The sequence below is a fragment of the Pseudorca crassidens genome, chromosome 8, assembly GCF_039906515.1.
Source record: "Pseudorca crassidens isolate mPseCra1 chromosome 8, mPseCra1.hap1, whole genome shotgun sequence".
Taxonomy (NCBI): domain Eukaryota; kingdom Metazoa; phylum Chordata; class Mammalia; order Artiodactyla; family Delphinidae; genus Pseudorca; species Pseudorca crassidens.
Genome location: NC_090303.1, coordinates 70,029,644 through 70,056,455, shown reverse-complemented (window position 1 = coordinate 70,056,455; position 26,812 = coordinate 70,029,644). Strand labels below are relative to the sequence as shown.

Genomic DNA, 26,812 nt, shown 5'->3' with positions numbered 1-26,812 from the left:
AAAATTTGAAGATAGCTCTTAGAATTTTGGCCTGAACAGAAGGACAAATGATGGTGCCTTTCACTTAGATGGAAGATGCTGAGAGAGGAGTAGCGTTAGGGGTGGGAGAGGTGAGGAATCCTGTATTGAACAGAAGTTTGAGATGCTCCTAGATACCCAAGTGGAGATGTAGGAGAAGAAGCTGGACATGCTTGTATGGAGCTCAGAGAAGAAGTCAAGGCTAGAAACATACATTTGAGGGTCACTAGCATTGGGTAGTATTTGAAGCCATCAAACTGAATGAGAGCACCCTAGAAGAAAGTATAGATTGAAAAGAGAAGACTACTTAAGCCTGGGCCCTAGAACATGCCAACCATTCAAAGGCCAGAATGTTGAGAAGCAACTAGCAACAGAGACTGAAAAGGAGTAGCCTGTGATGAAAGATGAGAACCAGAAGGGTATAATACCGTATGAGGAAAATATTTCATGAAGGAAGGAGTATCAAGAGCTGCTGGGAGGTTGGAGGATGAAGACTGACAATTATCCCTGGGATTTGGCAGTGCGGTGTAGATATTGGGTGACCTTGACAAGTGCTGTTTCATGGAGTGTTGGAGATGAAAGTCTCATTAGAGTGAATTTGCGAACAGATGGGAATTGAGAAAGTGAAAGCAATAATTATCAGCTCTTTAGAAGATTTTGCTGTAAAAGGGAGCAGAGAAATGGGGCTATATCTGGAAGGAGATATGAGTACTAGGATTCATTTCTAAATTTGGAATATTATGCATGTTGGTTCACTGATAGGAAGGGCACAGAAAAGAGAAATATTGATGGTGCTAAAGAAATCAGGCCCAAGTGAAGGAATGGTGTCCTTGGATAGGCAAGTAGGGATGAGAGCAAGTATTTCTCATTGTGCCTGTCTGTCAGCTTTCCTAAGGGGTGGCACCTGTCCACCATCGGCTTGCACTGGAAACTAAATCAACTGTGTAAGCATGCAGTTTAGTTCATCTGACGTTGTTTTTTTGTGGTGAGACTTCTCAATGAAGGAAGCTCACCACACTCAGAGTAGCACTGATCTAGTGCACACAAGGAAGCTTGGCCTTAGCTAGGAGCATTGATACTTTTTCCATAGTAACAGGAAGGAAGACAGAGTATGTGACACTGACCATGAAAAGTTTTATGTTAGAGTAGCTGATCTGTTGAACACCCATTGTACTATTGTTTTTTGTTGATGGTGGTGTTTTTCTATTAGGGTAATTATCTTTAAACGCTTTTACTGTCCAGGAGGAAAGATAGTGATTTTTATCAAAACTATATATTACTGAGATGAATGTACCAAAAACTTTGATAGTTATAGCAAATATTTACACAAGAATTGCCTGCACACTGCATCTCCAGGTGAGTTGTGAGGAGCTGGTAGAGAGAATGAATACATGAGGAAAGGCAAGAATACATTAAGGTTTAAGCCTAATAGGTCAGAAAAACTGAGGCTTTTGTGACATGAGTGATTTTTTACCAATACTGCCTGGAGGAGGAGGTCAAGGAATTTTAAAAAATTCTTCCATTTCAATTCTTGTTCTTTCTTTTTACCTCACCCTCACTGCATGCTTCCTTCACCGAAAGCAAAATTACTGATCCTTTAACTTCTTCCCCATTTTGGCAGATTCTGTGCTCTCCACTTGGAGTGCCTTTCTCCATCAGCTTTACCTGTCTTAATTTCAGTCTCTTCTTCAAAATATCTATAGAAAAGTATAAAAAGTTCTACAAGCTTTACATTTTAGAATTATCTAGTACAGCAAGTAATTATTACAAAGCATACATTTAAATACAGGTTTGAGGCTATAGTCATTCAACAAACACTGGGCTAGGCCCTTGGTGATGCAGTGTTAAACAAGGACAAATTCCCCAAATGTCATTGCTCTCCAAGTTCCAACCCTTGTTTGTCTTCTCTTCCATCTGTAACACCAGACCTCAGAATGAACTGTCACATGCATCAGAATCACCTGGCTGGGCCCCGGTGCGATCTCACCAAGCCGTAGGCACTGGTGAGGCCCTAAAGTCTTATGTGTCCTTCAGGTGTTGCTCATGTACTGACATTTGAGGACCACTAGCTCAGATCAGTTTCCCTGATGGCTGTCCAGGATTTTTATCTGCCCTCAATGTCTTTGTGGTGATTTCTTCTGCCCTCTTAACCTGCCAGGTTGTAGGGAAATTGTCGTACTCCAAATTTAGATCTCCATAGCTTTTCAGTGCGCAAACATCAGCCTTGTTGATGCCAAGTTTATCCAAAAGGTGCTTCTGTCAATCCATTTATAATTTATGGAGATGGGCTTTTGCTTCAGCAGATTATTAGGTTGGAGTAGTTTTCAAAAGGACAGTTTATAGGAGATGAAGTTTCTATAGGAGGCATAGCGTTGCTTAAAAATTACTTTCTAAATGCCAGGAATGAAGTGGCAACTGGAAAACTTGAAGAAAGCTTTGATTTCTTTGCACCAGTTTCTCTTTTATGTATACATTTATCATGCTGTGCCATAGATTAGGGCTGTCAAAAGTGATCCTTATGCCTGCATTTCTGTAGCAGACATCAGTATTTTGACCGTTTGTAGTAAAAGATTGCAAGGGCTTTCTTAGCTGTTGAGTTGGAGTGCTGAGATTTAAAATGTTCCCATATTCAGAAACTGAGTCATGAGTAAAAGAATAAAACCAAAGGAGCCACACGGTTTTGGATAAATTAGAACAAGTAAAGAAAAATCCTTAAACGCTACAGGTATCCACTACAGTGAAGGAGTAATAATGTATATATGCCTTTAGCTGGCTTGGAGACCTGTGTGCCAGGAAACTATCTTAGTGCTGAGACATAAAAAGCTTTGGGAGCTGCCTCTGTGACTTGGGCTGAATGTTATGAGCATAAATTAAAAGCAATTGAAGTAGAGTCATTTTAAGATCTTTCTAGCCCTGAGGAGTCTTATTTTTGGAGGTCTTACCTTTCATCATATCAAACATTAAATAGACCCACATGCCACATGCCAAAATGAAAAGCAATTTCTACAGTTTGCTTTTTAAATTATTGGCCTATGGAGTAAATCATTTAATTCCATTTACCTGTGATTTCTCAGCACTTCTGTTTACTTAGGAGTTCTTGTTAAGTTATAAAAAGTAACCTCTAGTTTTTTCAATATAAAAGAAGTTGCATGAATATTAAATTAGACAATTAATGAAAATGATAATGTTGCATTCTGTGGACATGTTATGAACCTTCTTTTAGTTTTTATTTTGCAGTTTTAGTTTTTGATTCCATAACACTTTTTCAGGACTCAAGATTTTCCAAAGGCCCTGCGCCCTGTACCTCTTGTGCCTGATGATAAAGCAGCCTTGATAAGATAAGAGGGTGAGGTGTTCAATCCAGAGCAAGGATGCAAGACCCATTAAAGAACCACAGTAGTCATCGGCCTAAAATTCTAGAAGGCAGGAGAATGTGAAGCAGTGTTGTTTGGAATGTGCTTCTGACTCAGACCTACCTCTCTAGAGCCTTACTCTTCAAGGGGTGGATCGTGAATCAACAACATTAACATCTCCTGGAGCTTGTTAGGAATGCAGAACCTCAGGCCCTATCCCAGGCCTGCTGAGTCATAGTCTGCATCTTAACTAGATTACCAGGTACCCATGAAAGTTTGTCTAACTTTTAAAAGACTAGAGCAGTGTTTCTCAGTTTTGGGTGTACATAGACTCTTCGGGGAGCTTTACCAATCCTGATGTCCAGGTCGCACCCCAGCCCAGTTATTAAATCTCTGGGGGTGTGATCCTGACATCTGTGTTTTTAAAGCTCCCAAGTGATTCCAGTGAGCGGCCAGCTTGAGACTCACGGGTCCTTCGTAAAGCCAGAGAGGCTCCATATTGTTTACCAGCAAGCACAGTTCAAGAAGCCGTGGATTTTTTTTTTTTTTTTTTTTTTTTTTTTTTTTTTGCGGTACGCGGGCCTCTCACTGCTGTGGCCTCTCCCGTTGCGGAGCACAGGCTCCGGACGCGCAGGCTCAGCGGCCATGGCTCACGGGCCCAGCCGCTCCGCGGCATGTGGGATCCTCCTGGACTGGGGTACGAACCCGCGTCCCCTGCATCGGCAGGCGGACTCTCAACCACTGCGCCACCAGGGAAGCCCGAAGCCGTGGATTTTGTATATGTGTTTGGGACCCAGCATATAAATAACAAGTGAGTAATCTTTGCCATGGAATAATCTCTCTCACTTGGAAGATTGAGTTTGGTGGTTCCTTTCCGGAGCATTGGGCACAATAACCCAAATCCCAGATATGTCATGTTTCACTAACATTAGAGGTTATTGTTTCTGAACAACAATCCAAGCTAGAGTTGTGGGCCAGAAGGTGGTTTTTGATGTAAAACTCAGATGTGGTGGGACTGTGTGTGTTTCTCCATTGGATGTCAAAGCAGAACGTTTGTTAAGGATGCAAATTTTTCTTTTTTAAACTTAGAAGCTAACACAACATTTTTACTCAACTAGGCTCCAATATAAAATAATTTTTTTTAATGTAAATAAATAAATAAATAAACTTAGAAGCCCCACAATCTACTAGATGCTGGGCAAAGAGTCCCTTCCTTTCCTGATAGCATTTCATTTTCTGACAAGTAAGCTTTAGTTTCATATAGTAAGATTTGAATTAACTACTTGGGAAACTTAGCATTATTGATTTCACCAGTGTCTGGACAATTGCCACTTTACACACCTGTTACTTGCAGGTGATTTGTCTCTTTGATAGGAAATTCACTGTTGATATCTGCCATTTGAGAGGGGAGAAGAAACCACAGGACTTCTCAATCTCATAGGCTTTACTTATACTTAATTTTCATAGGATGATTCACTGAAAGATGTAAATGACATATAAAAGGCACATGTATGTAACAGAGTGCTTGCTCATGGTAGAGCAAGTGCCCATGAAAATGGTGATTTTCTTCTCTTTCCTCTTCTTACCTTGAGCTTCCACATTCAACGATCCAACTCCTTAGCCTCGCTAATCCTCTCCTGCCCCACAAGGAGACTCTAATAGTGAGTTTTCCAGCAGATTACAATAATGAACATTTAAGTTCTTCAGAGACTATAAATATTCTTGTAATTAGTAAATGCTCTTCTAATCTATATTTTACTAGTAGGACAACCAAGGTGTGAGGTTGGTGGGGGAGTTTTGTTTTGTTTCATGTTGCTTTACCTGTAGGGTCAGACGGCTATATCCTTCAGTTACAAATCCGGTAACGAGAGCTGGGGTCTCATCACATCACAAGCACTTACTTATGCATGCGTCTTAAAAAAGGCCAAAGACATTTTAAATATCAATCATTTATACGTTGGTGCTTGGTTTTGAGTGGTTTGGGGAGTGACCTATCTTGTTTCAATATAATGCTATATCTAACATTAAATGAACCAATTGGAAATACATTCAATTTTGAATATATACTCTTGTAGCTGTAAAAAGGAGCAGATTTTGAACAAAATGGATAACTCAAGAGTTAACCAAGAATACTCACCAAATCTTCCTTTTTTAATCTCCCTAACAAAATACATATGACTGTATATGCCACCTCTGACAGGCTTTCCCTAATTTCTCCAGCTCAGAGATGCCCCATCCTCTAAATTGCTGTAACACTCACTGTCAGTTTCACATAGCTTAGTACTGGGTTATAGACAATTTCACAGTCTGTAATGGTTTCTTTAGTGGCAATCCTGTCACCATGAGAGAAGGAATCTGACTTCCATAGCTCTTACATGCCCCCTAACACCTTAAACGGGAGAGAGCAGGAGAAGATATCTAATAATACTCAATATGGTCTGTCGTTTTATCCTATCCATTTCATCTTTGGGCTCCATCTCTTTTTCTGTATTTTTTAAAAGTCTGACTTTCTTCCATGTTAATAAAATATAGAATATTATAGGTTTATTCAATCATTTTTGCTTTGGAAATTTACAAATTACAAAACATGAAGATATTAATATAATTCTGAGTCATATGAATTCATAGATTTTTCTGCATATCAGTGATGGATTTCTTTTCCTTCTTTTTTTTTCCTGGGCATCTGTTCTCTTTTTTATTTCAAATATGAATTATCTAGTATAGTTCCACAGGCTTACTGAAGGTTTTCTTCTTAGTTACTTTATTCTTGCCTGATAAATGATTTTCACTAACGTGGTTTCCAACTTAAAATGTATTCTCTTTTATCACTAGCGTTATTATTACAACAGTTCTGTACCTGTCAGATGCACTTCGTAAGAACTTCTTAAACGAAAACTTTGATTATAAGGTGAGTATCCATTTAGATGACTATCCTACTTGGGCTAAAAGGTTTCACATTGTCCCTCAGGAAATTACCTCAAGTATTTTTCTCTTAGTAGTAGAGAAAGTTATTCTGTCTGCCTCAAATTAATCTTGGGCCCTATTAGTTTATGAATAATGTTAGAAGAGTTTTTCATTACATTTTTGAACAAGTTAGGTCTATAAATATGTTTATCAACCTGGTGGAAATCATAGTGCTTAAGAGGAGAGAAAGTTCTTTATTGTTACTGTAAATTTTAATTCTTATTCTTTTTGATCCCTATGCATGCATGACAAAAAGAACTTCGAGCATAATGTTTTTAAGACATCTTTTAAAATAGAGTTTATGTGAAGAATGTATTTACAAAGTAAACCCTTTAGTTCCTTTACTTCTCCTTCTTCCCATTTTTTAGAATGAATTAGTGAAAAGAAATAAAAAATGAAAGATTAGTAAGATTCTTTAAGACAGATCTCTATGTAAGTCTGCAATGTAATGTGATATGCATGGGTCTCTAAGAATTCTCGATACACCATTTTTAAAATGGGAAATGATAAATAAAAATGGGCAGTGCCTATCCTGGTTTCCCTTCTTAGTGGTGTTTTATGTTTTTTACATCTTTGTTTCTTATTCTTTTAAAAATAACCTCTTTTATATTAAACATTTAATAAAATGTCCTTATCAGGTAACTAGGAAATACAAAAAGTACAATAGAAACCAGTGAAATTTTAATGGTTCCATAATATGTCTTTATACTTTACAATAAAGTATCAAAATTTCATAATCACAGTGCTACTTTGTAATATTCAAGTTGTTTCTACTGTTTTATTCTTATAAATTACTCTTTTTATGTGTATTCTTACAAAATAAAAGTTGGCATATATTCCTAGTTATTCCTTTGGATAAATATTTGTAAGTGAAAATATTGTTAAAGACTGTACCAATTATATTTGATTGCCTATATATACGCCAACACTAGAAGAGACAATTTAGGGGGGCAATTTGATAAAGGGAACAATTTTTTTTTGCTTTAATTTACATTTCTTACTAGTTATGTTATTATTCATTAGTTATTAGTTATTAACTAGTTATTAGTATTGAATAATTATTGACTAAAATTCGTATTTTGTAAAGAATATGTTCTTGATTTTTGTTCATTATTTTGCTTGGAGTGTTATATTCTTTTTTATTTGTGAGAGCTCTTTATGTATAAAAGATACTAACTCTTTATAATATTTCTCCTATTTATCTTTAATTTTACATGGTGTCAGTAGAAAAGTAGTTTCCTTCCATGATGTCCTCCATGTTTTTGGTTAGGTTTATTTTTGGAAATTTTATTCTGATCTCTTTCTGATGCTGTTTTTAGTATAAGAGAACGTAGAAGATTTGTCTTGGTAGGGAATTTTTATATACTCTCTGAATTTAAAGCAATTAGCATATCCAAAAGAGTGTGCGTATCTTTTTTTTCAGTTCTACATGAAAAGGGGTTCCAAAAATGAAATCACACAGGAGTAAAGTAATCCAACTTATACCTCAGCCTCCTTGGAGACACGCAGACGTGTTATAAGAGAAACAAAACATCTGCCATTTAGCATGTACCAGAGAGCTCATGAAGCTTGGGATACAACATTGAAGCAATACAATAATAGATAGTATTTATTTAGTTAGTTTACTTCTTTGTTATAGAAAATTTCACACATATATAAAAGTAAAGAGTATAGTATGATGAATCCCTCGTGTACCCATACCCAGCTTCAACTATTACTAACTCATGGCCAATCTTATTGCAACTATACCCCCCATTCACTTACCACTTTTGAAGCAAATCCAAGGTATCATGTCACTTCACCTGTAAATATTTTTGTAACCCCATAGTATTTAAATATCTCATTCTCGTTTTAGATCTGGGATTCCTACTTTTACCTTGCAGTCATTTTTATAAACCAGTTGTGTCTGCAGTTAGAGATGTTTACACCTTCCAAAAAGAAAAAGGTGTTAGAAAAGTAAGTACCAGTGTATAATCGGGTAAGAATATGAGGCAAATAAAATGTGGTGCCTTTTAAAGAGTATTTTAGTTCAAGTGATTCATAAATCAGATCTCCATAACTAGAAATCACAGTGGAGAGGCATTGACCAAGAGGACAACAAGCAGTCCTTTCTGGAAATTTCACTATTTTGACCTTATTTAAACATTTTTGTCCTCAATCTTTCAGGATTCAAAATTACCATAGAAGCAAAAAATTATGAGACAAATCTGTTTTACTAAAGGAGTTATATGAGGATTTGAATTAGAGGCATCAGACATGTACATTGTACAAAGTTCCAGTTATAAAATGAATAAGTCATGGGGATGGTGGGAACAGCGTGGTGGGTACAGCATGGATACAGCATGGTGACTATAGTTAATAATACTGTATTGCATATTTGAAAGTAGCTAGGAGAGTGAATCTTGAAAGTTTTCATCAAAAGAAAAAAAATTTGTAACTAGTTATGGTGATGCAGATTAACTGGACTTATTGTGGTGACCATTTTGCAATATATACAGATATTCAAATTGTTACATTATACACCTAAAACCAATATGATGTTATATCAGTTATACCTCAATGAAAAGTCACCTGCATTAAACATCTTCAATTAAAAACATATTGCCTTTTAATTCAGAATGATAGATTGTGTCCTAAAGAGACACAGATAACTTCTTTGTTCTGGAATCTTTTTCACAGGTTTGATTTTTGTTCTATTTCAGGTATGGTGACATGCGGGTAACGATGGGTTGTGAAATTTTCAGCATGTGGCAGAACCTAGGTGAGTGATGAAAAAAGAAGCACCTCGATTTTTAGCTTATCACTGTCCTTTTAAGTGAACAAATGAAGAAGGCCAATTTACCAATGACAGCATTTGAAACCAAATGTCTAAATCAATAGAGAAATCTATATAGAGACTAACTGACACTTTGGCATTGAATAAGGTTACAACTAATTCTGTAAATTGGTGTCTGTCTGAAAAATCACCTTTCTTTTGTGTGTTTCATTATTACTGAATGACAAATTTTATAATCTAACATTGTTCCAATAATACATGCTATTCTAGCAATGAGCTAACCTTTCAGAGTTTGGAATTGTAGCAGCTCAAAATTTCTAGAACTCTGAATTGAGGCTCTGAATGACAATAAATTTAGAATAAACTTTATGAAACATTGACTTGAACATCTGTACTCTTAGAAACTTAAAAACCAATGACCTATATCATGAAGAGTATAGCCAAAGGATTTTAAAGCATCTGCAGTTGCTAAGAAACAATTAGATCCAATTGTGTTAATCTGCCACAGCAGATAGGGCATATTATCTAGCAAATTGGTTGCGTAGAAAACAATAATATTTAGAAGATAAACTGTTTTAAAATCTCATTGACATAGGGTTTCTTTATTGAAAGTCATAACGTATTTAATTTGGTATGTTAACTATGCAAGTTTATAGTATTCATTTGCTGTTACTGCGTTGTAGTTCCTCCTTGTGATTTATTAAAGTGATGGACCTATTTGAATTGAATATATAATGACCTGAAAGTATTATATCTTTCCTCTTGGGCTCATCCAAGCACAACTTGGAGATGGCAGGATTTGTTTTCTGTAAGTGAAAATAGAACCATTATCATTTTACTTCAATTCATGTTACAGAGTGATTTTTGACCAGGATATCCCTCAAATGTACAATATATACAAGGCAATTTGAGGAAGCCTTGTTATATATAACTGAGCCCAGTGTTCAATGCTTGCTGATAATTTCAGGGAAAAAAAAGCGAGTTAGCATCTTTGAAAGTAACCTCCAACTGTCTAAAACCAGCCAGAAGAAGCCTAGGAGGTATCTTTAGATTCAGCTCAAAAATAACATCAGGGCTTCCCTCGTGGCGCAGTGGTTGGGAGTCCGCCTGCCGATGGAGGGGACGCGGGTTCGTGCCCCGGTCCGGGAGGATCCCACGTGCCGCGGAGCAGCTGGGCCCGTGGGCCATGGCCGCTGGGCCTGCGCGTCCGGAGCCTGTGCTCCTCAACGGGAGAGGTCACAGCGGTGAGAGGCCCGCGTACCACAAAAAAAAAAAAAAATCAGTTTGTCTTATTTGAAGAACACTCCTCTCAGTCTTCATATTTCATTGATTCTTTATGTGTTTGTTTTTCAAAAACAGATCAAGACCCTTGGAATGTCCCTATTGCATTTGGCATTAATTTAGCAAAGTGTTTTCCAAAGAATGCTACATTGAAATGCTGTTGTGGTTTAGGCTCTTGTTGGAGCTCAAATGATAAGACCAGGACAGGCTTCCCTGGTGGTGCAGTGGTTGAGAGTCCGCCTGCCGATGCAGAGGACACGGGTTCGTGCCCTGGTCAGGGAGGATCCCACACGCCGCGGAGTGGCTGGGCCCGTGAGCCATGGCCGCTGAGCCTGCGCGTCCGGAGCCTATGCTCCGCAACGGGAGAGGCCGCAACAGTGAAAGGCCCGCGTACCGCAAAAAAAAACAGAATGATAAGGCCAGGACAGATTCGTTTAAGTTGACAGAATGTTAGAAAACATGGCAGGTTAACCTCTTCTAGATAAATCTCAGCATTGCCCTGTATGGTTATTTCCACATAAATCTTTCTTCAAGCCGTCATACTTGTTCCCTTAGGCCCATGACCCATGGCTTGCTGAATAAAGCTGGCACCTTTTGTCTCACTAAAGAAGTCATTGTGTACTTCATGAACTCTTCTCCTCTATTTTGTCTTTAACAAAAATATTTCTACCCCTCTGGGTTTTATGTTATGTCTTAGTTTTCATCAGAAATCTATAGAATGTGAAAAATCTCTGGAGCATACTGGTCCCCATAACACGTTATGAGGTCAGTGCTCTTAGAACAGTGATACTCAGTAGACAGCATCACCTGGAAGCTTGTAAGAAATGCAAACTCTCTAACTCCTCCCCAGACCCACTGGAATAGAATCTCTGAGAATCTCTGAGACGGGCAGAGCAGTCTGAGTTTTTACAAGTTCTCCAGGTGATTCTTATGCACTTGGCTAAAGATTAAAAGGCACTGCTTTAGACAACGCTCTCCTCTTCCTTTGTTTTTCCAGCCCTAAAGGCTAGCTCTAGCACTGTGTTAGAAAAGACTTATTATACTCAAGTACAGATTCCCAGCATGACATAGTTCAAGGATAGGGTGAGTGTACATCTTCACTTCATTCCTTTCTGCATTATTTCCCTAGAGTTGCGGTCTGAGACTTCCAAAACATCAGGTGAATTTTAAAGGTCATTGCTACTATACAACAACTGGAATTGGAGAATGTTTAGAAATGTTAAAACCTCTTTTCCAACATATATTTTTATAAATATGATATGATAATAAAAATTAAGTATTCAGGGTATTTTGACACCTTTGTAGAGCTTAAGTCAGCTTGTTACGTAAGAATATCAATATACATTAGTTATAATTTGGTTTACCTATAAATATGTCATATTGAGTATTTTGAATGCTAAAGGAAAATTTATTCAGATAATTATAGATTTTCATTTTTAATGGAACAGGCCGATAGATTCAATTTAACATAATCCATAAAGCACTGGCCATGTGCAAGTTATTTTGAGGGATAAAAGAAAAAATGGTCCATGCCTATTAAAAGCTTAGTTTTTAAATCTGATATTTTAAACTTTTTGTCCAGTTTGTGTGGAGCAGTAAAAAGCTTGATAAAGACATATTCACCATGTTTTCGTAAAGCAAGTAAACTGTTATGATTTCATAATTTAAAATCCCCAATAGTTTTTAGTAGATACAAAAAGCACTAAGTTTTGGAAAATAAATTGAGTAGAGGAAATTCCCAGAGTCACTAAATACACAATTAGTTGAAACTTTCCAGTTGGTCTCATTTAGAAACACAAATTTTACTGGACAATATATGAAAATCAGATTTTGGTCATTGGTGTTTACCTCAGAAGTGTGGAAACGCTTCCATATGCTAGAAATAAGTTAGTTTTTGCGTTCTGCTGAGGACAAGGAAAAAAGGGGCATATATAATTTAGGGACTAGTCTACTTTTAAACATAAAGCTTTTTTTTGATACAACATGTATATCAAGAGTTCATATATCATCGATACATAATATAAATATTGCACTATACATACAAGTTTGCATACAGAAATTTATAGACAAAACATAAAGCTTTAGGATTTTCAAATCTGATCATTATAGCTCCTAGATTTACCTGTGAGCAGTGGTTCATATGGTAATTCTGTTTTTAAGTTTTGAGGAATCACCATAATGTTTTCCATAACAACTGTACCATTTTCCATTCCTACTAACAGGGCACAGGGTTCCAGTTTCTCCAGGTCCTTGCCAGCACTTATGTCCTGTTTTTTTTGTTTGTTCTCGTCTTGTTTTTTGTTTTTTTTTTTACAGTAGCCTCCCTAATGGCTGTGAGGTGGTATCTCATTGTGGTTTTGATAAAACAATTTATTTTTGAAGAGTAAAACAAATAATGATAAGTGAACACCTTTTCTTAGGTGTGTTATTCCTCAGTATTTTCAATTTATTAGTTGAAGGACTAAAAAATATTCTGTTGCAGTGGGAGGGGAGTAGAGGATAAAATACCTAGGAATAAATTTAACCAGAGGTGAAAGACGTGTACACTGAAAACAGTAAGACATTGTTGAAAGAAATTGAAGGTGGCATAAAGAAATGGAAAATTATCCCATGCTCATGGAAGAATTAACATTGTTAATATGTCCATATTACTTAAAGCAATCTACAAATTCAATGCAATCTCTCTCAAAATCCCAATGACATTTTTCACAGAAATAGAACAAACAATCCTAAAATTTGTATAGAACCACAAAAGACCCTAAATAGCCAAAATAATCCTAAGAAAAAGAACAAAGCTGGAGGTAGCACACTCCCTGATTTCAAATTAAACTAGAAAGCTGTAGTAGTCAGAACAGCAAGGTATTGGCATAAAAACAGAAACACAGATCAATGGAACAGGACCGAGAACCCAGACATAAACCCACACATGTATGGACAATTAATTTACTATAAGAGAGCAAAGAACATAAATGGAGAAACTACAGTCTCTAATAAATGGTGCTGGGTAAACTGGACAGCAAAAGAATGAAACTAGACCACCATCTTATACCATACACAAAAATTAACTAAAAATGGATTAAAGACTTGAATGTAAGACCTGAAACAATAGAATTCTGAGAAAAAAACATAGACAGTACACTCTTTGACATCAGTCTTAGCAATATCTTCCTGGATATGTCTACTTAGGCAAGGGAAACAAAAGCAAAAATAAACAAATGGGACTACATAAAACTAAAAAGTATCTGCACAGCAAAAGAAACAATCAACAGAACAAAAAGACAACCTACCAAATGGGAGAAGATATTTGCAAGTCATACATCCAATAATGGGTTAATATCCGAATATATAAATAACTCATACAACCCAACAACAACAACAAAAAACAATTAAAAAATGGGCAGAGGATCTGAATAGACATCTTTTTCAAGGAAGATATGTAGATGGCCGACAGGCACATGAAAAGATATTCAGCATCACTAATTATTAGGGAAGTTCCTATCAAAACCACAATGAGCTATCACCTTGCGCCCATTAGAATGGCTGTCATCAAAAAGACAAGAAATAGCAGTGCTGGACAGGATGCGAAGGAAAGGGAATGCTCTTATACTGTTGGTGGGAATGTAAATTGGTGCAGCCACTATGGAAAATAGTATGGAGATTGCTCAAAAAATTAAGATTAGATCTACCATATAACCTAGTAATGCTACTTCTGGGTATTTATCCAAAGAATACCAAAAAAAAAAAAAAAACACTAATTTGAGAAGATATATGCACCCCTATGTTCATTACAGCATTATTTACAATAGCCAAGATATGGAAACAACCTAAGTGTCCATCAACAGATGAATAGATCAAGAAGATACTGTGTGTACATACAATGGAATACTACTCAGTCATAAGAAATGTGAAATCTTGCCATTTGTGACAACCTTGAGGATATTATGCTAAGTGAAATAAGTCAGACCATATGATTTCATTAATGCAGAATATTAAAAGTAAATAAATGAACAAACAAAATGAAACAAAAACGAACACATAGGTACAGAGAATGGATTAATGGTTACCAGACGGGAAGAGAGGTGGGGGAGGGTGAAATGGGTAAAGGGAGTCAACTGTATGGTGATGGATGCAAACTAAACTTCTGGTGGTGAGCTTGCTGTAGCATATACAGAAGTCAAAATATAATGTTGTACGCCCAAAATTCATATAATGTTATAAACCACTGTTACCTCAATAAAAAACGAGAGGGGGGAAGGCATGAATTTTCTCCCCCAAATTTATATGTTTGTACTTATACTTGCAAGGATAGTCTACAAAGAAAGAGGTTATTCTTTACTGCTGTGTCCCACCTTTGCCATTCATCATGCTGCAAGGTTAAGTTTTTTCTTTCTATTTTTAGTTGAACTAACATTCTTACTAAATATAAAGTGGGCTTCTCTTCCACATTTGCAAACACAGTGTCTTGTAACTGCTGTAGAAAAATCAATACTTCCCTAACAGGCTGCTCTGTGTGAATAAATATACAACAGCCCAAGTAGCAGGTGCCCTAAATACTTCAAAACAAGACCATGTGGCTGACAATTAGAGATGGGAAAAGTATACTAAATCTGTGATTTAAAAAGAAATAATCTAAATGAAGTTTATTTTACCATTGCTATACATAGCTCAAGATTTTGCTTTGTGGATTGGATAAGAGTAAAATTTTCTATGGTGGAAGGCTTGTACGGGTTGCACAGATTCTTTGTTCCCAAACTGTTTTCAGTAAAGAAGGCTAGCCTCATACATTCCTGTACAATGATTTAAATGTGGGTATGGCTTCTCTACTGTCCTAGAAAATCAGGCTACAAAATAGAGCATATGAATTTTGTTTGCATTATGATTGAAACAAGCCAACTGTAAATGACATGTTTTAAGACAATCAGGAAAATTTTAATATAGGCTGGTTTTAGATTTACTAAAATTACTAAAATTACTGTTTGCCTTTTTTGAAGGAGTGTTAAAGGCACTATGATTCTATATTTATAAAATGACCTACCTGTTAAAGATGCTTACTGATGTTTGTACAAGTAGAATGTTATGATGTCTCTGACTTGGTTTAAAATTTCTCAGGGAAAAAAATAGTTGGGTTGATAGGTGAAACAAGGTTAGCAAAAAAATTTTGATAATTATTGAAGCTAGATGATGGTTATGTGGGGATTTATTTTACTAATCTTTGTAATTTTGTGTACATTTGAGATTTTTCATAGTAAAAAATTTTTAGAAGAAGAAAATCACATTGTAAAATGTCTATAAATGGAAAACAGTTTTTAAAAGGAGATTCAACAATACTCAGTGAAATAGTGGTAAATAAAATAAGTGCATGCTAATGATGTTCTTTGTTAGAGAGGTCAAGGGATGCCAGACTCAGGAAAGATTAAAAACAAAGATCCAGGGCTTCCCTAGTGGCGCAGTGGTTGAGAGTCCGCCTGCCAATGCAGGGGACACGGGTTCGTGCCCCGGCCCAGGAAGATCCCACATGCTGTGGAGCGGCTAGGCCCGTGAGCCATGGCCGCTGAGCCTGCGTGTCCGGAGCCTGTGCTCCGCAACGGGAGAGGCCACAACAGTGAGAGGCCCGCGTACCGCAAAAAAAATAGAAACTCTTGAGATTTAACATGGATGACTAGGATAATGGACTGAACTCAACACTCATATGCTAGACAAAATCATCTACGTCCAGCCCACCCTCCACCTTCCTTTCCTCTGAATTATTGATACCATACCTTGGAGCACTTGCTAAACACCATTTTGAGCTCACTATTATCACATTGTAGTCTTTTCAGAAAATTGTTTATTTTTTGTTTGCACCAACATTTAAATGTTTATTTAGGCTGTATGTTTATTATATAAAAAAGCAAGAAAATTATATAATACAGATAGGAACCACCTTTCTTCATATATAAAAATCACCAGTAATATCATCACCCAGAGATAACCACTGTGGTTAGTATTAGGGGATATAATCTTCTAGACTCTTATATATATTTTCATTTTAAATGAAAGATGTACCTGTGCATACTGTATAGTACCTTGCTTTTTCAGTTAATTATATTGAAAAACTTGTGTTATTCTTCAACCTCATTTTTAATGATTGCATAAGAATTTTAATGTGTGAATGTACAATAGTATACATAACCAATTCCCAATGATTTATGTAATGTTTAATTGTATCTTATGGCTTTTTTTAAACTGTGAAAAGGGTAAATCCCTAGTTTTTTAATTAAAAATAATGAAGAAATATTAACATATGGAAATGTACTGTTTATATATCTGTTTAGGGGAATATTTTCTTGCTTGAGGAGACAACTGTAATTGAATGTATTCTTGTGACGACAGTTTTAAACAAACTGTATAATACTAATTTTCTGAAATCTTATTCAAACTAAATATACTGAAACATAAATATTGTATTCAATTTAGGAGAACACAAGCTTCATTTCATCCCTGCCCTGATTGGCCCCTTCCTGGAAGTGACCTTGATACCCCAGCCAGATCTCCGGAATGTCATGATTCCTATTTTTCACGATATGATGGACTGGGAGCAGAGGCGAAGTGGCAATTTTAAACAGGTAGGCGGATGTGCTCCTCGGAGCAGCTGGAAGAGTTTCAGTTCTCTTTGAGCATCTCTGAGCCACTGCATTCAACTCTGAGTTGCGGAATGAGCACCGAACCAGATTTCAGCCTGGGCTGCCTACTCCCAAGCTGCGTAGCCTCGGACACCTCTCTGGTAGTGTGTTTCACTGGGTCTCCGAGAAGCCCAAAAAAAACATTTCATTCCCTTTCAGCTAAAAAATCCTGTGATTTCCTAGGTCTGTGTTTAAGAACTGGCAGAGACGTTATTTGCTCCCAGCTGGACACAACACGGAGGAATCAGAAGGTTAATGATTCTTAAAATCGTTGACCTCTCAGTTGTCTGCCCATTGCATTTGGTGAATGGCTTAGCTTTGAACATTTGATGCACAGTATGTTTTATTGCTCTTTGCTTGAAGCATTGAGAATTAATTTAAAGGGAAAAGCAGTAGAAATTGTTGTAAAGGAAATTCTGAGGAGATGAGCTTAACATTTCTCTTTGACATAGAATCTAATAGCTCTGCTCCAGTTTTGGAAAGACAGACGTTCTTATTCCAAAACCAGTTCTCATAGCAGAAATCAACTGCTTTTGCCATGCCAAGTCACTCCTATTGGAGACAGCAGACCTACTATCTCTTCACACAGTCATTGCACTCACCTATGTGCACTCTCCTGTGTGAAGGATCTTTCTTGCTTCTCCAGATGAAGGCCTTCTCAAGTCTTAGAAATGATTGTCAACTGTACAAGCAAGCTGAATGCATACATAGGACCCTCCTGTTGCCAAGAGCATGGCATTTCATCTGTATCAATATCTACATTTACTTTCAATAAAGCTAATACCTGAATGAAAGGCTATTTAAAAATTGTGTTGGGGAAGACCCACTTTTCTTCCCTTTTCTCTTTATCCCCTTATTGAAATTTGATTCAAAGGGAATAATTGTGTTTAGTCCCTTGCCAAAGTCAAATATCCCTCCCTACCCCTAGTTGTTTAACTCTCTCTGGCCAGGCAGAGATTCTTCATTTTCTGTCTCCTCTGTTGCCTCCGACAGATGAGGGATATTTATTTCTGCCTTCCTGATACTGAAGTCCTAAAGGATTTATGTTCTTGAAAATATAAATGTTTTGACTACAGTTTTCAGGAAATATGTCCTTTCTCTCTCATGCTGCCTATTGCTGACTTAGAATATGTCTATGGATCTACCATCTGTACATGGTTAGGACAAATTCTCAACTTTAGCAAAGATTTAGTGCGACCTCGAGCTGTTTTGAGAAAGAAAATAGATACAAAACACATCAAAGATTTAAATGAATGTTTGTGGATATGGTAGTTTGCTGATGTTCTTATATATATCATGATTAAAAAAAAAAATGAGACTTGCCAGTTTTTACAGCTCCTAAATAAAGAATTCAAACATTTAAGCTGGGCTGCAGGCATTTGTGTTTGAATCAACAAATAGAAGTCTTTGGCGACAGCACATGCTACCCTACCGGGAGTTTGAAGTACGTGCCTGCATCTGAATTGGCCCCCTAGAATTCCAAGGGGGTGTCTCCTGTTAACCACAGCTGATAATGTCGCCTTCACAAAATTTACTATGGCTTTTTCCTGTGCAGAAATAAATATGTTTCAATATGCCTAGAAAATCCTACTTGTGAAAGGGAGGAAAGAGAGTAACATTTGGGTCTGTTTCAGGTGGAAGCCAAGCTCATTGACAAACTGGACAGCCTGATGTCAGAAGGCAAAGGTGATGAAACATACCGTGAGCTCTTCAACAGTATGTGAGTAACATGTTTATCTCAAGTGGATTCTGTTCCGGGGATTTGGTGTCAGCGCTAAGCAGCTGAGAGCTACAAAGACAGCTTGGGTCTCACAGGAGTGCTTTGTCTTTGTGGAGTGTGAAATAAAGGATAATTGCTTAACTGGTGAATGGATCTTGTTATGTTGATGATTAGACATATCTCCTTGTATTAATCTCTGATTAGGGCAGGTTGCAAGTGTTATATAACAAATTCCACTCTTTTCGTGCCTAGTAATTTTTAAACTGGGGCTGCAAGATAATGATTTTAAATAGGGTCAAGAGTGAGAGAGGAAAAGACACAATAGTGGTGTGGTTGTTGTATTTGTGCACAGTGCTTTCCGAAACGAGATATCCTTGGTTGATTTGCTGTTGGGAAAATTAACCTAGTTTGCATCTGTTCTTCAACAATTGATTTAATTCATCGATACTTATTGCTCGTTCAGCATTATTAATTTCTTCCTAAATGTTTCTTATTAGAATATCACAGAAGCAAGTCGTTTTTAGTAAATTCTGTGATTAGGATTTGTATGGAGGGTAGAGAAATAATATTGTAAGGAGACTTTGAGGTTATCTTACTAAGGAAAGAATGTGATCACTATCATAAGATGAAGTGCTTATACCAAGTTTCATCCACTGTGTGAAATGGCCAGAGAGGATACATAAGAAGGTTCTAGTGCTTTAGGATTTTAATTCTAGCACTTGTTTCCTCTACAGCTTTCTATGGATCTTAGTCATTTTCAAACCTTTTATACTTATGAAGTGTTTCTTTTTGAAGGAAGAACCAGTTCTTTGTGCTTGGGAAATGTTTGCAGTTCTTTCATAAGTGCAAAAACAATTTAGCAATACATTTTTCTATCACAAAATACGCTTTTACTTATATTTACACCCAAGTGTCACCTAAAACTAAATATTAATGCTTTAGTACTGATAGCCAAATACAAAATTCTGTAATTCGTTTTATGATCATAAATTTAGGGCAGTGGATACATTAATATATAGTAAAATATATATATAGTAAAATATATAATATATTTTAATATATATTGAAAAGTATTACTAGTGACTGATAGATTTCAACTTGCCTGATTCAAAATCATTCTTGAAGCTTTTAAGAAAATTATATTGAAAGGAAAAGCCAAGAAGGGGTACACAGATTTCTTGTGGTAGTGGTGGATGATAAAATACATTCTTTGTACTGAGTCCTGAACAACGCCATTTTCCTCTGATACTGTAATTAAACTGGAACTTTTAATAATTATTCACCAAGCCCTCGTTCATTCTAGTGTACAAAGCATCTGTCTTTCGTGACAGCTGGAGTTTAGCAAGAATTCTGATTAAAACCTCATCCAATATAATAAATTGCTTTTGAAAACCACTCTCAGTTCAGTTACTAGTCCTTGGTTTGAACAAAGAACTAAAATGAGAAAGCACTCAGTAAAATGAATCTCTTGAGATTTGTGATTAATTATTTATGATAAATTCACAAGATTAATAAACACTCACATAGCTCCATAGTGCCTCTTATCAACTTTAATAAAGGCCTGATAGCATGCAGTTTGGATTGCTTGTGTGTAAATATGGCTTTGAAATAGAAGATGTACCTTGACGTTAAAATCAAACCAATAATTACAATATTAAGCCTCTATAATTAGGACTATTTTAAGGTGCCTGATTCATTCCATGGAGATTTTTATTCTTTTGTTGATTTTTAACATATTACTAGAAATATTGCTAGAAATATTTTTCTTTCATTACTACCTGGGCTCAGAAAAGAAAGTGAAAATCCAACTATATTTCAGGAAACAATAAAATGCTTTTCTGGCAATAGAAATCACAATGAATTAGTATAATCACAGTGAGTCACTGCACACATTATGAATTAGGAACACATGCCACTATGGTACAGATTCTCATTTGTTCTCTGTATTTCATGTCTAAAACTTCTTAAAATTTGTTCAGAAGCTGAAAGGAGCTCACTGCTTCCTGAAAATGTAGTATGTACTTGCCAAAGTAGCCTCCTTAGAATGAGACTGTAAATTTATATAGTAACTTCCTTCCTAAGAACTCATCTTTCGCTGACCCTCACGTTATCTGCATTTACCCACGCTACATCTTTTTGAAATAAATAAGGGTCAGGATTGATTGTTTTTGATAATGCTGAAATTGTGGATCATTGCCGTCCATGTGATATTCAGAATAAGGTATCAGAATGAAATTCTGCTTCCCTGGATCCACTTCATTCACTCATTCAGCTTCATTTATTGAGCATCTCCCTGTGCTAGGCGCTCTTCTAAGGCTGAAGATGCAGCAGTGACTGTGCTGTAGGAGCACACAGTGGGGTACCAGTAGCCTTGGGGGTTCTAAAGGGGCTTTCCGGAAGAGGTAACCTCCACCTCAGTCCTTTACTGTGCTCTATCGTGTGTTGCTCTAAATAATTCAGTAAGACTCCAAATCATTTCATAGATCTTTGCTTAAATGTGATCACACATTTAATTATAGTTTGCAGACAGAGGATTAGCTGTGTAGCACATACTTAGGTATCTAACTCTTCTCTTTGGATTAAGAAGAGTGTGCACCGACACAGGTGTTTCATATAAGTGTTGGCCTCCACACAATCCTGTTAGGCTACAGAGAGAGGTAGACTGAGGGTCAAATTCTACACCCTTCATATTCCTTCACAGAGTAAAAGCCTGTTGGGCAGGGTGTCATCCTGCAGGACCGTGGCTTATCCTGCTGTTCAATGTTATGGAGTCCCATTGCCTATCAATTAGCAATAAGAAATCACCTTGGAGTGGGGGGGGGGAGATAAATTAGGAGTTTATCCTAATTTATCCTAATAGACATACTTCTGTATATGAAATAGAAACAAGGACCTACTATATAGCACAGGGAACTATATTCAATGTCTTGTAATAACCTATAATGAAAAATAATCTGAGAATGAGTATATATACATATATATGTACATATATATATATATAACTGAATCACTTTGCTGTACACCTGAGACTAATACAACATTGTAAATCAGCTATACTTCAGTTTTTAAAAATGGTTTAAAAACATTAGAAAAGAACGATGCATAGTTAATGCTCTTTTGACATGTATGTAAAGTCTAGTGCATTAGTTCATGTAGCAACCATTCATCATTTTAGTGCCTCAGAAAAAGAAAAGAAGAAATCACCTTTCACTGTGATTAGATGAGTTCCCTGTGTGCTCACCATGGGCACATCAGCCTGATTATAGACCAAATAGAAATATACCAAATTATAGATCAGTGTCACCCAAGTTATCTAGAGAGACTCTTCTCTTCTTGTCCGATAGCTTCTCCCTATCAATGTGTATCAGGTAAACTGGGAGGGCAAGCTTCCCCACAGAAAGAACTAGCCTGGCCGAGAAAGCAGATGAACTGGGTTCTAGGCTTGGTCCTGATATTTGGGTCTTGCGTTAGTCAAGGGAACAGGCTGTGCAGAGCTGTGCCTCTTTTTACAAGAGGATTCTGTAGCTCAGATTTCTTCCTGCAGCCAGAGACTGTGCAAATTAATGAAACTCATGCCTATAAAAGAAGTCTCTCTATATTTTTAGAATTATTACCTAACTTGAGTTCTTTGTTTTTCAGCCTCTAAAGTATATGAGGTGTGGGCTGTCACTTGGGAAGATTTCTCCATCATCCTGCATTGCTTTGGCAGGCAGATTTTCATTTGAGTACTTGGTTCAATACCAGTTTGGCATTTAAGCTTGAAACAGGTGCTTCTCAGAGGCTTTTTAAAAGAAAACACGTTTAGAACAAACTAGGGGACCTTTCCCTGGGGGATTAGTCAGGGCGAGTTCCATCCCTTCGTGTGCTATTTCTTCCCATCTTCCCCTCCTTAATCTAGGAAACAGTTCGGAATAAACCAGAAAAACAAATGATCAGGGATGCATAGACACCAGATGAGGAGATAAGACAGAGGGCTGGGCACTGGAATGGTAATAGCAAGAAGCAGTGGGGAGTGGGAAGGAAGATTGAGAGAGAACGTAGCCACAGAGCAAAAAAAAACAGCTTTGATAAAATAGCTTTTTTTCTACGAAGCACAGTATAGGAGAGGCTGAGATGGTACTTGTACGAAATGGTTTCTCTCTATGTTATTCCTGAAACCAAGATGAAAGGGGAACAACATTTTAGAAATAATGATCATTAAATTCAGGAGGGCAAAGTATCCTCATATTGTCATGCCTATGTTCTTACTTTTTTCTTTTGGGGAAAGTTCAGTCGTAAAGGTTTTTGCCAAGTATATGGTTAATTTGCCGAGAGGTGGGAGTCAAAGTAAAACAGAGTCTAATTATTATGATTGTTATTGTTTTGTGTTTACATAGCAGTGCCTCTGCTCCAAGGTGCTTAAGATTAGGGAAAATGTAGGAGGAGAGATGTGGTTCGGTACTTGTCATCAATCTGCTGTAACAACCGCATAGAAAATCCTCTGTGATTAATGACAAAATGAATGAAACTGTTGAGTGAGTGCACAGATAGTACAATATGTATTGAGTGGGCAAATGTTAAGTGAAAGGAAAAAACGCAAAACGTCATACCGTCTGTACAAGGATTTTCCTGTAGCAGTTGCATTGCAGTAAAATTGCTTGGATGAAGATGCATTCCACTGAGAGGTAGGAAAACATTTTTATGTGAATAAAGCAAGATCTTACTTAAAAGTAAACTTAGAGGCACTCCTGTTTTCGCTTTTCGCAGTGTGGTTTGGTGTGGTGAGGTGCAAGCCTCTGTTAGTGGAAGAGAGAAGCTAGGAAACAATGTCTTTGAGCTGTGAGGTGCTTGCATATTTTGAAAATATGATTTATATGCATGTGTTCGTATTTGATGACTTGGATAATGAAAATCAATTTGCTTTGTCAATGCTTCCTGGATTAGAATTCCACTATTTGGTCCCTATCCTAGGTAAGACATTGTTTGCAAATTGTGCTACTTGTGAGATGTTGCAGTGGTTGCTAAGGCATTTAAGGTATTGATGAAAGTAAAATGGTTGTCATGGTGACTGATAAAAATAAATGTTGAAAATGCCCTGGGTTCTTTCTTTTCCAGTCTACTAAAGAAAATTGAGCGGGAAACATGGAGGGAGAGTGGTGTTTCATTAATCGCCACTGTAACTCGTCTAATGGAGAGGTTGTTAGATTACAGGTAAGCCGAGCCCACCCCCCGCCCTCCCGGTTTTCCAGATATGCCGCGCTCCCCTTAGAAAGTCTGAGAGTTAGAATACAGTCGACATTGCCCTTGGGTTAATCACTCAAAGAATTGATAATCAGACCGTGGAACCTTGAGCAGTAAAATAACAGACCTCTAACTAGCTGGTTCCGAGTTTTTTCTTTGCTTTTCCTTTTTTATGTTTTGTTGTACGGGTTTTGACAGTTCTTTTAAAGTCTCAGTGAATTGAGACAGTCCTGTTATTAAAGAAATCTTTTTTCTTGATGTTTAGACTCACCCATTAGAACCAGTAGATCCATTCGTCTTAGGGTGACGACAGTGAAACCAACAATTGTACAACCATGCTGCTTTCTTAGAAAAGGAGAGGGGGGATGAAACTCACACCGTTAGCTTTCAGAGTCATTTTTTGATTTGGAAATGATCTAAACTGTTGAAGCAGTTCATCCCACTTAAATGCATGGTGTTTTAAGAATAAACGCTTCATTCTCACTGCTGATGGCCAGGCTTAGCAGATCCTTCTCACCCCAAGTAAGAGGTGTGTAATAACACACCTTCACTCCTCCCCTTCCTGGAGCCCCCATCTATTGAGAGGGAGCACAGTCCACCTGGCAGTGAAATTCTCAGCGACACTGGTGCTCAGCAGGGTCTGACCGCCCCCCTCCCAAGCTCACGCTTCCTGGGGCACTGCCTCTATTCTGCTGAGCCTCATCTGAACAGCAACTTGCAAATGCCTCTAGTCTCTGACAGATCCTTTTTTATTTTTTCTTCCTAAAAGAACAAACTGTGTTCACCCCTAGGAAGGAAGTTCTGTGTTCTGACTCTTGCTTTTTGTTTTTAGGGACTGCATGAAAATGGGCGAGGTAGATGGCAAAAAGATTGGCTGCACCGTGAGCCTCCTGGTTCGTAAACAATTTCCCTTTTCCTCCTTATATCCTAACGTTTGCTTTTTCACAGAAATACTATGTTTTGTTTATCAGCTACCATGTGTCTTTATCTGGGTGTTTCTTAAAAGAGTTTAGATATGTTTTTGCTTCAGGTTGAATTAAATGCCAGAAAATTCTGAGCTTCGAACACTGCAGAATGTTCCCACTGTAAAATCCCAGAGTGACGCCAGGCTTCTCCTGTTGCATCGCTCCTCTGCCCTGGAGTCTTTTGTTGCTCTCCTAGGGAAAAGCATGATGTCCCTGGAGAAAAGTCTTTTCACTTTTGTGTAGACAGTTTCTTTCTGCCCTTCTTATATGTATTCTAGGTTTCAATAAATATTAATGTTCTTTTCTGAACAAATGACAGTTTCCTATTTAGCACATGAATTTTCACTCTCTAGCTTCTTTGCAGATTAAATCCATAATACTGCTGTTGTTAAGTTGTGGATTATAACTAGGATGACCACATAATTTCTCACCCAAACAAGACGTTTTTGAGAATAAAAATAAATATTGGGTAAGGATAATAGGCTACACCAGAACAGTTCTAGGAACACAAAATTTGTACTGAAATGTCTCATAACTAATTATCAAATAGAATGGTATTCTCACTACAGAGCAAAAGAAGGATTATACATTCACATTCCTTTTTCAAATTTTAATATAGTATAAATTGATGCTTTTGATAATTTACCTTAATCAGATTTAAAATACAGGAATGCGTTGTGACTGCTTTGGTTCTAAATTAGTGAATATCATGGTTTGTTTTTCTTGTTTTGTAGAATAGATGAAACCTCACCATCTATTCTAAGTACTTGCACAGACAGAATTCTAACTCTTACTCTGATGCACATGAGTCTGTCACATGCCTTTTTTTCTCTATTTGTCTGCACCTTAAAATTTGTTTTGTCCCCCATTCTGATTCTGTCCTGTCTTAGCTCATCGATTTCAGGTTTTTTTGTTTTGTTTTGTTTATTCCCCTCACAGCCCCACTTCAGAGCTCAGGATTTTTTGCTTTCTTATGACTGTCTTTTTAATCTGTTTCACTAATTTGTTTTCTCACTGTACTACATCTCTGAGTATATGACTTTATCCTTTTTTACCACGCCTACCACTTCCTCTTCATTTTTGCATTTAATTGTTACACCTCCACCTCCAATATCAGTTGCTAAAAATAGTAAGACCTGATCATCCTCTATCAGGCTACCTCTTGTTATGCAGTTTCTTCTGTAATTTGTATCATCAGACCCAACAGTAACCTGCAGGCCATCAGGCCAAGCTCACTGGGTCAACCCATTATCTCTACTCTTAGCACTTATTTCTAACCTTGAGCACAGTCATTTCCACTTTTAAATTTCCTTTCTGTGCTTTCCCAGCTTTTTGCGGGCCTTTCACCAGGGTCAAGGTCCTCAGCCTGATCTCCTTCCACGTCCCTGCTTGTACATCAGTAACTGGGGAGAAAAGCCAAGTGCTCTGTCAGCTTCAGGTTTTCTCAGTTTATCTCCTTAATCTTGGCTCTACCCCAACTCCAAACACAAAGTCTCATAAATAGCCTCAAAGGAAAGCCTTTACCTTTTTCCAAAGGAATCGTCTTCCATTGTCTCCATCTCCTTTCACAGCGTCCTCTGTTTAGAGGTACACGAATAAATGTAGACCCTAGGTTCATTTCCTCAACCGGTATAACAGGAGAGATCATTTCCTCGGATGAAAGAATGAATACTTCCACCTAAATGTGTTTATTCTAGTTTCCCAGTAGGAATAAGCCAGAGACTTAATAAATAAAATCAGTGGCCCCGTCAATATCCACCTGAGACAATGAATTTATCTTGCTAGTTTTTCACTGACCAAGAATAGTCCTTATCAGACTTCCCTGGTGGCGCAGTGGTTAAGAGTCCATCAGC

General features: G+C 37.2%; 1 protein-coding gene across 4 annotated transcripts in view; it reads left to right on the top strand.

Annotated features, from left to right (window-relative positions):
- Positions 1-26,812, top strand: part of DOCK4 (dedicator of cytokinesis 4) — a 481,211-nt gene that overhangs the window by 403,557 nt on the left and 50,842 nt on the right. For 3 of the 4 annotated variants that reach the window (XR_010945592.1, XM_067746758.1, XM_067746756.1), the window contains exons 28-35: positions 6,204-6,279; positions 8,191-8,291; positions 9,038-9,096; positions 16,849-16,997; positions 18,689-18,774; positions 23,698-23,724; positions 23,869-23,964; positions 24,827-24,887. Coding sequence is in view for 3 of the 4 variants with exons in the window: in XM_067746758.1 (XP_067602859.1) it covers positions 6,204-6,279; positions 8,191-8,291; positions 9,038-9,096; positions 16,849-16,997; positions 18,689-18,774; positions 23,698-23,724; positions 23,869-23,964; positions 24,827-24,887 (655 nt within the window). In the remaining variant the exon portion in view is untranslated. The remainder of the gene's footprint in view (positions 1-6,203; positions 6,280-8,190; positions 8,292-9,037; positions 9,097-16,848; positions 16,998-18,688; positions 18,775-23,697; positions 23,725-23,868; positions 23,965-24,826; positions 24,888-26,812) is intronic. The other variant, XM_067746757.1, reaches the window with a different exon arrangement.